At 40.0% G+C, this 15,130-nt stretch overlaps 1 protein-coding gene across 1 annotated transcript; it reads right to left on the minus strand.

The window, feature by feature from the left end:
- Positions 1-932: 932 nt before the first annotated feature.
- Positions 933-11,561, minus strand: znf592 (zinc finger protein 592). Its single transcript, XM_074632964.1, has 9 exons — positions 11,364-11,561; positions 8,657-10,890; positions 7,677-7,855; positions 7,416-7,589; positions 7,167-7,326; positions 6,368-6,628; positions 4,208-4,320; positions 3,950-4,091; positions 933-3,833 (listed from the first exon to the last, which is right to left on the minus strand). Exons 2-9 carry the CDS (start codon positions 10,865-10,867, stop codon positions 3,333-3,335), a joined length of 3,741 nt encoding a protein of 1,246 aa, XP_074489065.1. The 5' UTR covers positions 10,868-10,890; positions 11,364-11,561; the 3' UTR covers positions 933-3,332.
- Positions 11,562-15,130: the final 3,569 nt, after the last annotated feature.

Here is a 15,130-nt window from a genome sequence, read left to right on the forward strand (position 1 = left end):
TAGTAATAGTAATAATAATAATAATAATAATAATAGTGAAATATTCCTTAAGCAGGATCCCCTCCTCTAAATAGATTGATACAAAATAATCAGTTGCGCAGGTGATGGATTTATGTAATAATAATAATAAAATAAACATCAACAATAATAATAATAATAATAATAAATTTACATGTCCAATGCCCGTTTCAATTGTGTTTGTTGTTCAGTTTTCAACATCTGGATGAGCAGTGCCTGCAGGTTTTCCACTGGGTACAAAGGACTAACAGCTTTGACTTCAGTGGGAACATTTACATCCTCAACGGCAGACTTCATATAGGAACTATCCACAACACTTTTCTTCCCCATGAAATGCCCTTAAAACAAAAAACATCATTATAAACTGTGAAATACATATTTAAAAAAACAACAAAAAACAACAGCACAAAAACATGAACTAATGTGCGATCAAAAGTGTTATTTTTCTTACCTTGTGCCCACAGATTCCCCCTTGGATTCACGTTGATCTTTGACACTTTATTTCTCAGCTCAGTTAAATCAAGAGTCATTGAAGATGTCATGGCAATGTATGAGATGAGAATGACAGAAGACAGGAATCCTGCTCGGCAGATCTTTGTCAAAGTGCCTTTCATTACTCAAACGTGTTTTACGCAATTTGGTGTTGGTTAATTAAAATATTTCTCTGCTCTGCTGTTACTTTGGGGCCAGGCAGTTATACTGAGAAAGGATGGGCTTAATATTCTAATGAGATGAAGTCACACATCTGTGGTTGGCTTCTTATTGGATGAATGATGCACATTAGAGTGCTATTCTGACTTGCTCATTGCAAACCCCCTAATTATTACGTCCAAATACCATTAAACACTTTCCTCCCCTGCATCCAGCACTTAACTACAGAAGCAAGTCTTTAACACACGACAAAGCAGCAGATGTATAATTAAATGCACCAATTTATTTGTAAGTACTTTGACGTAAACATTACAGCAAGGCACATGGGCCACTGCATGCTGAGTAGATGTAATGGCTTAAGAAATGCTGTGAATCCAGGGTTCATTGGCTACTGTATGTACACAGGTTACTTTATACAAGTCCTCGCTGTACACAGTATCAAAAGTACAAATATCTTTCAACGAGCATTACAAAAGAACATGAACAAGTCATTCTTTTCAGCCTCTGCAGTTTTAACAGCTGCAGCGTGGTAAATTAAGGATTTTAAGATTACAGAGAAATAAAGAGCTCACATAGCACTTAAATAGAAAAGTTCACTTGCCTGTTAAGTCAATATGACCATATAGCCTAGATATCATTCCCAAAATAATTTATAAAATTGAATAAGGTGGGATAATACACACTTAATAAACTAATTTTTTTATACATTGCACTGAGATTACCTGCAACTCCTCAAAAGTCTTTCGTTTAACAATCACTGCCATTAACCATGGAGGTAGGAACTGTCACGTATTCAATACAAAACAAGAGGTGCTGCTTTACAAATCAGGACAAGAAGTACCCACAAAATTTATGAGCTCTGATCTGAGAAATTTCGTTCCTCTGAAGTGGGTTTAACAAATTCCTCTTATCAAGTCCTGATTTATAAAACACTACCTCCGATACGCCGCCAAACTTCACTTTCACACCTGCTCTGGCTCATCCAAAACAATGTACCCTGATTTGACATTACACTGACGGTTCACTTGCCTGAAAAAAATACACTTCTGGCAATTTGAGGTATTTTCAATACTGCTGCACCACACATCCAATACCTCTCCATGTTTCCCCTTAACACTCGTTCAAAAAAACAAAACAAAGATTTAAAAAAAAAAAAAAAAGGCCAGATCTGGAACAACACATGCACCCACAAATAACACAATAAACATAGATACAAAATTATTTCAGAATGCTTAAATAGTAAAAAGAAAGTCTTGTTCTTATGTGTAAAAGAAAGTAAAAAATAAAGTATTGTGTAGCCTAACTTCAGTAGGCTTTGCTTAGCCTGTATTTAACGTCACAGGATAGTTTAACGAATAACAAGAATACAGAAATACGTTTTTAAATGAATACTGAAATATACTATGTTGTGTAATAAATGGCGACTAAAATTCTAGCTTTTGTTGCTGCAAATGAATTTGCAACACAGTCATGTCATAAAAACTGCAACCTGAATCCCATTCAGGTAATAGTGTGTGCAGCATTAAATACTTCAGACAAAATTCAAGCAATTGAAATAAACGTTGATTACAAAAAGGCAAAAATCCACCTCTTCACTGTTACATCAACCAGACCTAAACACTAACAGACATTCCTGAGTCTCCCGTCAGGGGTCGTGTCTAGAAGGTAACCCTGAAATTGCAAAATATTGCAAATACTTGCAAAAAACTTGAGACGTGCTGACCGACGACCTATCCTAATCTTAACTATTCAAGGTCCAAAGTGTGCCACAGGAATGAGTCCTAAAGCCCAGAAATGATTTAGCATTTTAGCCCTCGTCTGGAAGTCAATGCTTTTTTTTTAGATGTGTTAACACAAGCTTAAGAGATTTGAACGTTTTGTTCTACGATATAAAATACGTCAGTAAATATCCCACTCGTGAATTCTGAAGCCGTTACGTGTCTTAAAAAAGGCGGTTACTTACAAGTGGCTAAATGAGACTACTGAACATCATCACACCGACTCGTCCACCTTTACAGACTTGTAGTGTAATAGTTAGTTTATAGCCCAACGTAAGATTTTTACTTGTGATTGCATTTACACTTCAAAAATCATAAAAGTGGTGTTCATTTGTGGAGATTATTAAGTATCATTAACATTCGTTTGTCACTGAGCTTATTTTCTGCGATAATCCAAAACTCAATGGAAAAATCCCATTGGCTTTTTGTGGAAGGAACCAGGGCGATGCTAACTTTCTGGTTGGCCTACAAAAATATGTCATCCCACTCTATGCCTAACCTTAACCATCTCGCAAGAGTTTTGCAATGAGCGTGTTACCTTCTAGACACGACCTGTCAGGGTGGATGGAACATTTGGAAAAAAAAAAAAAAAAAGGCTTTATAATATGTGTGCAGCTATGTCTGAAAGGCAAGATGAATATATTACCAACATGCAAAGTTAAATAAAAATAATAGAAAAAGTAATATGAATTTGTCCTCTCATTTATGAAAATACTGTTCTTTGTTAAATGTTAAGGATCTGCTTGAATATACTGCACGGTATGTGAATAATTTGACAGAAATAAAAGAATGAAAGGCCCAAACACTTCCATGCAGAACATCAAGCATCCCTTGTTACGTTCACATGAAAACTGACGATATTAAAGCAGCTTTAAAGAGGTCTCACTACCGCAGAGGGACTGCTTGTGTCTGAGAGTGAGCGCTCAGTTTTAAATTACAGTCCGAGGTCTTGTCACAGTGCAGGCGTGCTGGCTCTCTTGCCTGCGAGGGTTCAGGTTCATTTAGCTCCGGTAACAAGTCATTGACCTCGTCAGTATCTGCTGATCTAACTGGCTGATTAACCTGCTTCTTCTTCCTCACCTTGTCCTTCTCTCCTTCTTTCCCCCCTTCCTCAGGACTTTTCACTTTGTGTACGATGAAAAGGTGTCTGTTGAGAGACAGCACAGACGTGAAACACAAGCCACAGTGGAGGCACTGAGGAGTGTTTTCATCGGTTTTATGCTGTGGTATGTGCCGCTTGAACTGTGCACTGTCGTCCGTGACGAAACCACATTTTGAACAGCGGAACTGAGTTTTCAGACGTTTCGCCGGAGGAGCCTCGGGACTAAAAGTGCGATCCCGGCCCTCCTCCTGTGTGTCCACGGCAGGTCTTTCTGATACAAGCCCCTGAAAATCACAGAAGCCACAGACTTTAAAATGACAGCTAGTAAGATTCCTAACATTTGTATTTGTGCCTGCAGTTATTATTTTGTTGTTTGTGTTAAAAGAATATGAATAACTACCTTGCCCAAAGCCTTTTTTGATTCCTGGATGGTTGTTTTCGGCATTTGGCCGAGATCAGGATTTTTGATTCCATGCATTAGACTGATGTGGTTCTTCAACATCACACTCGTCGTGAATATTGTCTTGGAATCCGTGCAATACCTGAAGTGTAAACAAAAAAAAAAATGGAGGTGGAATTGATTGATTTCCTAGTTAATTTGATAAAACACTCCGTGACAGCAGTTTTTTTTGTTCATATTCAAACATAAAAATCTTACCAGCAAGTGTAAATCTTCTTTTTTCCATCATGGTCTGCGCGAATGTGTCTCCTCAGACTGGTGTTAGAGTTGAAAGACTGCTCACAATGTCGACATGGATACTTCTTCACTGACTGTTGAAGAAAAAGAGGTAAAAAGAAAAAGGTAGAAAGAAAAAAAGGTGTGACAATTCGAGCTTGACAAATAGTGGTAAAGGTTTCTTCACTGGTATTTATGAACGTCTAATAAATTCATAATCCACACACACAAGTAACCATTAAGAGATTATTCCTTTATGATTTGTGGCATTTATAACTGTAACTAATAATCTCATTTGTAGATTCAAATTGAAGCAGTTAAACATGATGACATGTAGCTGAGAATTACCAACAGGGCAACACTTTGGCAAAATCCTTTTGGCTATGACCCAAAATTCACACTAGAATGAGGACATCAGCAGCTTGTCTCATGCCATAAAGCTTCAATCCATTCAATCAACACGCACTCTGACCTCAGGTACAAGACTCACTGTTCTCAGAACCATTTCCTCATTTCAGCAGCGCGGCTCTGAGGTCTGACTGATCAGAAATACCACCCAAGCTATTGATTCGGTTAATGTTAACATAGTTTTCAGGTAGACTACATGACAATTATGCAGGTAGAAAATGGGGATTTACAGTGGGATGGGGAGCTAGGGCATTCAACTGCACTGCTCCCAGGCTATGGAACTCACTCCCCCCACACCTGTCAGTCTGACAATATCACATCATTCAAATCCCTCCTCAAAACCCACCTGTTTAAATTGGCCTACTCTCTATAGCACTCATCAGCACCATCCTATGTGTCTGTACAAATATGTCTCTGTCATGTCCAGTTGTTTTTATCTGTCTATGTTTAAACTGATCCTTGTAAGGTGTCCTTGGGTGTCCAGAAAGGCACCACTAAATAAAATGTATTATTATTATTATTATTATATATATATTATTATTATTATTTCGTTTTTAATCTATTTATTCAATTATATTATTTACCTCGTCCAGAACTAAATATGCTCCCAATGAAACTGAAAGCTCATTGTGAAACTGGAGGCTTTCATCAATTGTAGGCATTACAGGACATTTTCAGTCGTCTGTCTCACCTTTTGACATAACGGATTCACTTTGAATCATTAGAGGTGCCTACTAAGTGTATTTTAAAGTGTATTTTCTTTTGTTTTACAAGTGTAACTCCGTTGATTGTGTGTTGGGCTCTGAGCGCTGCCAAAACACGGGGGACTTCCACTCAATACTGTGCCTGAACGCATCCTGCATAGACACAGACGGAGGACTGACACTACTACAAAAAGGCGCATGTCAATTAGGAAAGTACTGGTATAGCAGCCCCTCAGTGGCTTGAAGCTTTCTTGTTTTTGGTCAAGTCAAGCCGCTACACTGCTGCTCTGCTGACGTACTCGCTCCATAGCCAGTGTGATTTGAATAGTCGGCTATATGGATTACGCTTTACTAGATGCCTCAAAGAAAAAATATACACTAGGAGTGTGAAAATGGGGAGAGGGTAATGTATTGGTGCTTGTCACACATGATCCATTTGAAGACAGAAATGTGATAATAAGACGTTTGGCATCTTGAAATCATTTCAGGACACAATTAACAACATTAATATTTGTATTGTATTTAAATTGAAAGCAATGTATGAATTAAACAGACATTATAATAATTAAAATACTGTAGTTTAAATTTCAGTACTGGAATCTGGACAAATCTGGTTTGAACCTAACTCCACCCACTGCATAAACTTGAAAAATGCCAAAAAAAAACAACCCACATAGATAAGTCCCAACCGGTCGACTCGATGTCAGCATTGGTCTTGTGAAATCCAGGGCTGATATAAAACAGTAGATGATGTGTTAAGCCACCTTTTCAACCCATGATATGCAGATTCTTTAGAAATTTGGTAAGAAACACCAATACTAACACAAGCATTGATGTGTTTCATCACAGTAGAGTCATATCATTTACAGCTCAAAAACATGTGTAAGCGCAGTACCTATTTAAAGTTGCAGCAGAGTACGACCCCCCATTTCACACTGCATTCATATTCTATAATAAGTGAGCGCAGCAGTCATTAATGTTTCGGTTGAGCACATGCACACTCCAGCTTGGGAAATTCATTATCTCTCACCTTTCCGTGGTTGGTCTTCACATGAGAAACATAAGAGTCTCGTTCAGGGAACCACTGGAGACACTCCCCACACGTCCAGCCGGTGGGTTTCACACGAGGCCTTCTGTCCTGCTCAGCCTTCTTTCTGGGACCATCTTTGTGTTTAACGGGGCTGTGACTCTTCTGTTGTTGGACAGATTGAGGATCCTGGTACCTGTCAGGAGTGTCTGTTTGTTTACTGCTCTTCTCCTTCTCTGCCGCAATGGTTCCTACATGAACACCCTGCGAAACAGAGAATACATGGCAAAAATCACAAGAGGTAACAAAATATAAACAAAAGACCATGTGACCTTGTGACTATAGGTCACAAGTGATTTATTACAGCAATATTTGAATACTCTTTTGCCAGTGTGAAGAAACAACAAGACACACACTAAATGTGTAGTGTTGCTGGACTGTGTGACTTCATGATTTAGCATGATGATTTCTCTGCATCATGTGCACGGCTTTGTAGATTACATAATGTGATAAACATTGCACAACAGCAGCTGAGCTTTGCTGGAAAACTTGACAATGCTTCCAAAGGCTCGGGTTAAATGTCACTTTTTGCAACATACAATTGTCTTGATAATAATGGAAATTAGTAGCCAGTTGATATTTGTTTTCATTATGCAAATTACAAATAGGTAACCATAGGTAATAGGTACGTGGATAAATGTATAAACTCCAAAACCAAGCCACAAATACATGCCAAACAGATCCCTTGCAGGGAATTTAAACTGACAAAATGTCTCTCTAAATAAATACACTCAGGGCTAACCTTGAAGTGCTGCATCAACAGCTGCTTTTGTGGAAAGACCGAGTTGCATTCTGGACACTTGAATACACACGTAACCCGCTTGGTGGCATTCTGATGGAAATGCTGAAACAGTAACTGCTTTTTCTTGAAAACCGTCTCACATGAACACTTAAAGATTAACCTGCAAAACAAAGAGAAAGCCGTTAAAATGAACTGTAAAAAGAGAAAAGTACAACTTTTAACTGTCAGGTCACGAGGTTGTTGACTTACAGAGGGGATATTTTGCTTTCACTGTGTTTATTTTTTAAATGCACTTCACAGCTATCGGAGGTCTTGAAGGCAACAGGACAGATGGAGCACTTGTAAAAGACATTACAGTGTTTCTCCTCAATGTGAACCGTTTGTCCTTGAAGGGTCTTGAAAACCATATCGCAGTGAAGACATCTGGGGGGAAAAGGAAACATGATTCCACTTTTTTTGTAGCACTGTACTGTATGTTATGAGGCCTGGGTTTTATGTTTGCTTACTTACTTGTACCAAGCCTTGCGAGCGTAGTGCAGACAGTTTTCCATGACATGCTTCTGTATGTCTGCAGAGCGACTCAGGGCGCCACACTCGGGACAGCAGTAAGGGGACTTGTGTGCGTGAATGCGTTGGTGAGCTCGGAAGCTGCACTTGTTGGGTAACAACATGGAGCACACCTTACACATCTGTTTGATAAAAGAAAACGAGTGAAAAGTCAAAAAGGATAAATGTGAAAAATGGAAAATACATAGATACTGGTCACAGGGCCTTTAAAGGATAAGTATGTTGAAATTCAACAAATCCCATAAAAAGACTTATATTACCATTTTTAAAGATATATGTCTTGGGCTTGCGTGAGTGCCACAGAACAAGATAATATTAGTTTTGAATTTTCAATTAGTTTTTACTATATTTTAGTTTTGACTTTTCAATTTCATTTAGTTTAGTTTAAATTTTTCAGAAAGGTTGAGCTTTTATATGTTTTAGTTTTACAGTAGTTTTAGTTTTTGTTGGGGCCTGATATAATGTCTCAGAAGTATGCAGCTACATATACATACAATATACATGGTTGGAGAACTGTGTAGGAATGGCCATAATGTTTAATCTTCACTCTACATTAGAGAGAAAATTGTGGCATAGCGTCATCTCCTGGAATGTTAAATCGGTTTCACTTTCTGTGGTTTAATGTCACGAGAATTGACGGAAATTCATGCTGTCTTCTTTTTTAAGTAGTGATATATTATAGCTAAAAAACTAAAACTGAGATGAATTCACGTTCATTTTTAATTTATTTTTACCAGGCAATATAGTTTCAGTTTAGTTTTTCTTAAAGAATTTAGTTTTTACTTTTAGTTTCTTTTCACTGCTTATTTTTGTTATAGTGTCAGTTGTAGTTTACTGCCACAGACAGGGTTTTCATTGGATTTGTTGACAATAACAAAAATATCCTTTAAATCCTTCAATAATTCAATAAAACATCCACTCACAAGTCGTTCCACATCGTCAGACGGCCTCTGGTAATGGCCTGCAAGTGCTTTGTAGTCAGATAACTGCTTGTTACACTCCAGGCAACGGAGTCGGTGGCGAATGACATTGTCTGGATATAGGGGCAGGACGGGTTGGCTTTTAGATGAGGGTGAAGTATAAGAGTCCATATTCACAGCACTCAGGGGCACAAACATTTGCTCCTCTGCTATGGGTTTCATATGGAGTTGTGTGCACTGCATCACCATGCCATTGCTCTTGTGCTCCCGGGCATGTGCCAACAAGGCACACTTGTTGAAGAACACCATCGTCTTTGCGCAGTGCGTACATCCTACTTCAATGTGAACACTCCTCCTGCTGTAATGATACGTAAGACTCCTCTCCACCCCGAAGGAGTCCCCACACTCAAGGCAGCAGTATCCGCGTGGCGGCAGGTTGATATTGCACTCCGGAGGGGGGTTCAGGTTGGGCACATATGTAGGCACAGGGTTGGCGTTGTTCAACAGTCTGTTTAAGGTTCCTGCTGCTGTGTTGGGAATGGACGTGCGAGGATTAGGATTGGCCGATTTGACCTGATGCACCAGTGGGACGGTGCTGCACACCGTAGAGGAGAGTGTGTGTTGGCTTTGCTGATGTGAGGTGGACCGTGCAGCTACTGAAGCGGCAACACTGTGAGGGACCAGGTTCAGACTAGCTAAGTGCATTGCTTTGGGGAGGAAGTTGGTGCTAGTTGTATGGCCAGTTGTGGCTGATCCTCTCTTTGGTTTCTGCCCCTGAGGTGCAGCAGATTGTTTGACAGGACTACTGGTATTATGGAGTACTGCTGCGCACTGCGTTAGGCCTGGTTTCTTGGAGTTAACCTCTAATTTGTTGTGTGAAACTTTCGGTGAAGATGTACTAGCTGGGGTACCTTTAGTTTGTACTCCAACAACACCATCAACAGACACACTTTGAGGCTGATGAGGAGACATGTTACAGTAAGAATCTTCACTAATCATACTCTGTGATGGAGAGGATTCATACGCCGAATGAACGTCATCTGTTTCTGAATCAGGCAGCACACTGGTGACTGTGCGCTGGATCTGCCCAGATGTGGTTTTAATGGTTTTAATTCTGACCCTGGGTATGGCAGGGGGTGACCCAGTTGCCACTGCTGGGGATGCTTTGCCACTACCATCACTGCAGATGCTTACAGGACTATCAGGGGGTCTCATAAACCGTTTCACAGCTTCAAGTGGACTTCGTGGGGATATAGGCACGTTGGGGCTTGCTTTCATGCAATCATTCTGAACAGCTGACGACTCTCTGGGATTTATCTGCTCACTGGGATCTGTTCTAGCATTCAGAGCCACCAGAGCCTCAAGGCAAGAGGATAATTTAGATGTCTGAGATTTGACATGTGGATAAGAGGTGGGAACATCCATTGTGGTTCCTGAATTGCAGTTGGTCTCAACAAAGTTCTGGTTACTGCTTTGTGGGGGAAGTTCACTGTGTAATCTAGATGTTTTATCTGTTTCGTTACTGACAGAGATGTCAGAGGACTCCTCGCTTCTACTACTCTCTTCTCTGCTCTTCTGAGTGTTCTTGTGAATATCAGAGTCCTTTGGACAGTCGTCAAACATGCTGAAGTCCAATTTTTTAGGATTGTCTGGCATAGAAGATTCCACCAAATCTGAAGCGTCTGGGAAACAGGGTCTGTCTTGTTTGGGATGCATTTCATCTCTACTACACTGAGTGTCTTCAGACTCAGGACTGGAGATGGGACTAAATTGAGAAAGTGACTGGGAATATATGGGCGATCCATCAGGTTTGTGTTGAATAGGTGCCTCTCCAAGAAGCTCTCTTGAATTCTCCCCATTCAAAGCAGAGACAAATGATCTGGAAAAACCAGCGTTGGTTGTCTCAACAGAGTCAATGGAGGCCGCTTGTCCACTGAATCCGTTTTGCAATGCCGGTTCGAAACCGTCCAACGACTCCTGGTGACTAGTGTTTTTCACAATAACGCTTACAGAGGGAGTATCTCCTCCTGTTGTGACAGCTTGGTGGTTACTCAACAAGCTGTCATCCAGACACATCCCTGTGTGTTTCAGCTGACTCTCTGCTGTCTCCTCATGAGTCCCCTGGATGGGCTCTTTGGCGTCCAACCCTGTGGCATCTGGGATGTCAAAGGCAGCCAGAAGATCATCAAAATCTGGGGTTTTCATGTCACCCATAGCTGCACTAAAGTCTCATAAACCTACAGAAAAAACACACAGAGTTTGTTAATATCTTACCTTTTTAATGTACACAGGAAACACTGCAGGTAGGAGCTCAAGGAACTGTTGTCAGCATAAGAAATGGCTGTTTTACACATCTGTATAATGACTAGTTTAGCAGCTGGGTATGCTAACGTTAGCTTTAGCTAGCAAGCTAACAAGATATGCTGGTTATGCAGCTACTATTTGGTACCAAAACAAGCATTAACACACACATATATTAACAAATAAACACCTAATGACGGCTACTGAGCGTTAACAAACACCAACTCCTTCATAGGCTGAACTACATTCATGTTGTTTTGCTGTTAGCTCACATGCTAACAGTCAGCTAGCCGAGGAGCTACATAACGGAGCTAGTTAGCAGTGTAGCTTAGCAACAAGCTACTGCTTTCATCATTTAACCAAAGATAGTAAACTCCTCACTTATGGGTCCACTCATGAGTGCGCTTACCATTTGATCCGGTTATAGCTCTAAATGATGCTATATAGTCGGTTAACTGTGAGCCAGCTGGGTTTGTCTGTAGCAGAGCTTCATAGCTAGCTTCAAGGCTAGAAGCTTCCTTTTCCTCTGACTGGGTGATTCAGCCCTCGACGCGGTCTGACAGGAGAGAGGCGGTGTCTTCATGCAGGATCCTCTTCATGGATGATCCTCTTCATGGATGGATCCTCTTCATGCAGGATCCTCTTCATGGATGATCCTCTTCATGGATGATCCTCTTCATGCAGGATCCTCTTCATGCATTGCTACCCCCAAAATCAGGAGAAATGGGATTTATTGTGTCCAGTGGCTCAGCTGTTACAATATTACTTAAGGGCAACAGGAATAATGGAGAGAATTTAATTATTATTAATATTATTATTATTAATAATTATTAATTTTTATTTTATTTTATTTTATTTTATTGTTTGTTTTGTTTTGTTTTGTTTATTTTAATATTATTTTAATATTATTATTATTATATTATCACAGGCGAGAGGCGGTGCCATGCATGGGTCCTCTTCATGCATTGCTACCCCCAAAAATCAGGAGAAATTTGATTTATTGTGTCCAGTGGCTCAGCTGCTACAATATTACTTAAGGGCAACAGGAATAATGGAGAGAATTTAATTATTATTAATATTATTATTATTAATAATTATTAATTTTTATTTTATTTTATTTTATTTTATTGTTTGTTTTGTTTTGTTTTGTTTATTTTAATATTATTACTATATTATTATTATTATTATATTATCACAGGCGAGAGGCGGTGCCATGCATGGGTCCTCTTCATGCATTGCTACCCCCAAAAATCAGGAGAAATGGGATTTATTGTGTCCAGTGGCTCAGCTGCTACAATATTACTTAAGGGCAACAGGAATAATGGAGAGAATTTAATTATTATTATTATTATTATTATTATTATTAAAGGGACTATTTGTAACTTTCAGAAATGCTTCTTGACAGCGACACCTGTGGCCGTGAAATCAACGAAAGTCAGCGTCGGGCTCGCGCTTGCTCGCTCTCAATATACCTGAACGAGCATCACTCAAAACAGTGAGGCGACACACGTCAGCTAAAACCACAATATCACTCTATATTTCAGCTGCTTGGCAGTAATGTTAGCTGACCAGACGAAGGTCTCTCCATGAACATGATTTAGATCTGATCCTAGTGTTGGCTTTTCCTGCCTAAGTGCAGGTTGAGGCAGCGGGGCTCTCCAGCATGTCTCCTCTGCTCTCTCCGCCCGCAGCCGGAGAGAGCAGAGGAGACACCGGCTCCCGGTCGGTAACGAGAAGACAACGTAAATCTCTGTAGAGCTCCGTCACTTCACAAGACACGGAAAACCCCTGTTGGTCTGGAGGAGCTGCAGCAGTTATTTCTGCACAAACGTCCCCTGTACATTCACTAGATATTCTCAGAGCTAAACTAACTCTTCTGCAGTGTGGAGTGAGCGCGCGTTCACGTCTAGAGGTGGAGCGAGCTGAGCTGTCTGAGTGAAGGCGAGCAGGCAGAGGAGGAGGGTACAGCGGCTACATGCGAACGCGCATATGCGAGCGCGCATGTGTGACGACCCGCTACATTTATGCGCGTACAAAGTTACAAATGGTCCCTTTAATAATTATAAATTTTTATTTTATTTTATTGTTTTGTTTTGTTTATTTTAATATTATTACTATATTATTATTATTATATTATCACAGGCGAGAGGCGGTGCCATGCATGGGTCCTCTTCATGCATTGCTACCACCAAAAACAGGAGAAATTAGATTTATTGTGTCCAGCGGCTCAGCTGCTACAATACACAAATGTTGACATTATCTTTATGTGGTAAGTAGTCAGAGGTATAGGTAGGTAAATGCATCATGTTAATAATACCATATTTACACCATAGTCAAATATGAAACATGTGCATGTCTGGAAAGTCCGATGGGGAAATTCATACAGTGAAATACAGTAATATAGCCTTGTGTAAAATAGTGTGCATGATCAAAATAAATTTTAATTAAGATTTAGTTACAGTGAGATTTGGCTGATGTTCTTCAGGATGTGTTCTGCTTGATTTAAAGGGGACCTATTATGCTTATTTTCAGGTGCATACTTATTACTTATTACATAGGGGAGAGTGGGGTAAAATGAGCCAGTGGGTAAGTTGACCCACCCCCTGTATCTTGGCAACTGTGATTATGTTTTGTCATGTGACCATAAATTCAGGAAGTACCCATCATTTCTATCTTGCTGTGATGAAGTTAAGCACATGGGAGAAGTAGTAAGTACTTTTTTACACCAAAAACAGTTTTTTCCCAGTCAAAGTAAATGTTCTGCATGTCAGGAATAATGAATGTTAGGTCAAAGCAAATTTATCCAGGTCTAAAAAAATATATTATACATGTTGATGATTTACTCAGGTATAACACCATGTTAATCCCTTCACTAAAGATTAGCCTGAATTGCTAAACTGGGCCATTTTTTCCAAAATGGTAGCTATGGGGCAAAGTGAGCCAAAGGCTATGGGGTAAGTTGAACCACTGGCTCACTAATATTCTACTATTATTCCGAGCCACTGGCTCAACTTACCCCACCATAAATTAACCAAATTAATTCTCTGATGTATAAAATGGTATTACTGTTGAGTGTTACACAACTTGGTTTGATTTTTTTTATGTGTTAACCTTTATAGAAGAGGGAGATAAAGGAAGTTAAAACAGTTGGTTATAGTGGAACAGCAGAGGCAAAGAGGGTCTTCACAGAGGAGGTAGAGAAGGAGCTTGCAGACCATATCAAGAAGCTGGCTGAACAGTTCCACGGCCTTACTCCAAAGAAATGCTGTGAACTGGCATTGGAATTGGCAGAAAGAACAACCTTCCTGTCCCCAACAACTGGAAAGAGCAGGGTTTAGCAGGTAGGCCTAGGTCAAACCAAAGACCAAGACGAAAATCACAGCGTACAGCAGTTCTGAGGAGAGTGTGATGCCATCCCATTTGATGACACTTCTGAGCATGAGAGTTCTAATGATGAGAGAAGTGAATCAGACATCTCAGATCTGTCAGTTGGTGACTTTGTCATAGTAAACTTTGTATACAAAGGCAGAAGCTACCATTACATTGGCTTGGTTGAGAGCCTGGAGGGCAACGAAGTGAGTGCAAGATTTCTCAGAAGAATCCGGGGGAACACTTGACGTGAGAAGCCCACCTTTGTATTCAAGGAAAAGGATGAGGCATCTTTTCCACTGAGTGATGTGTTGAAGGAGCTACCTCAACCTCAAAAGGCTGGAGGAACTGCAAGGAGGGAGCAACAGTTCATATTTCACTGCAACCTTGACGACTGGAATATTGTCGAATATTGAATGATATTTTGATTGTTCAATGGTCTTGAAACTCACTGGTGGTTTGTTCTCACAAGTTCATAACTGTGAAACTGTTTGTTAACACACTTATGCTGAGGTTTAAACTTAAAAACTCAGATGTTCAGTTTACCCCACGATGGCTCAACTTACCCACTGACTCGGATCAACTTACCCCTTACCTGGGGCAAGTTGAGCCACAGGAGCACTTTTTTTGGGAAGGTCATTTTTTCCAGACAGCTTTGTGATGGATGCATGCTGATCATTTCATTTGATAGGAGAGATCCTGAATTTCATCTTACCCCACTCTCCCCTACGTATTTTAGGTTCCTACTAGAACATGAACTAGAACTTTAATGTCAAATGCTTGGTTTAATGCTTTATTTTTCTTATA

Source organism: Sebastes fasciatus, chromosome 4 (assembly GCF_043250625.1).
Source record: "Sebastes fasciatus isolate fSebFas1 chromosome 4, fSebFas1.pri, whole genome shotgun sequence".
Taxonomy (NCBI): Eukaryota; Metazoa; Chordata; class Actinopteri; order Perciformes; family Sebastidae; genus Sebastes; species Sebastes fasciatus.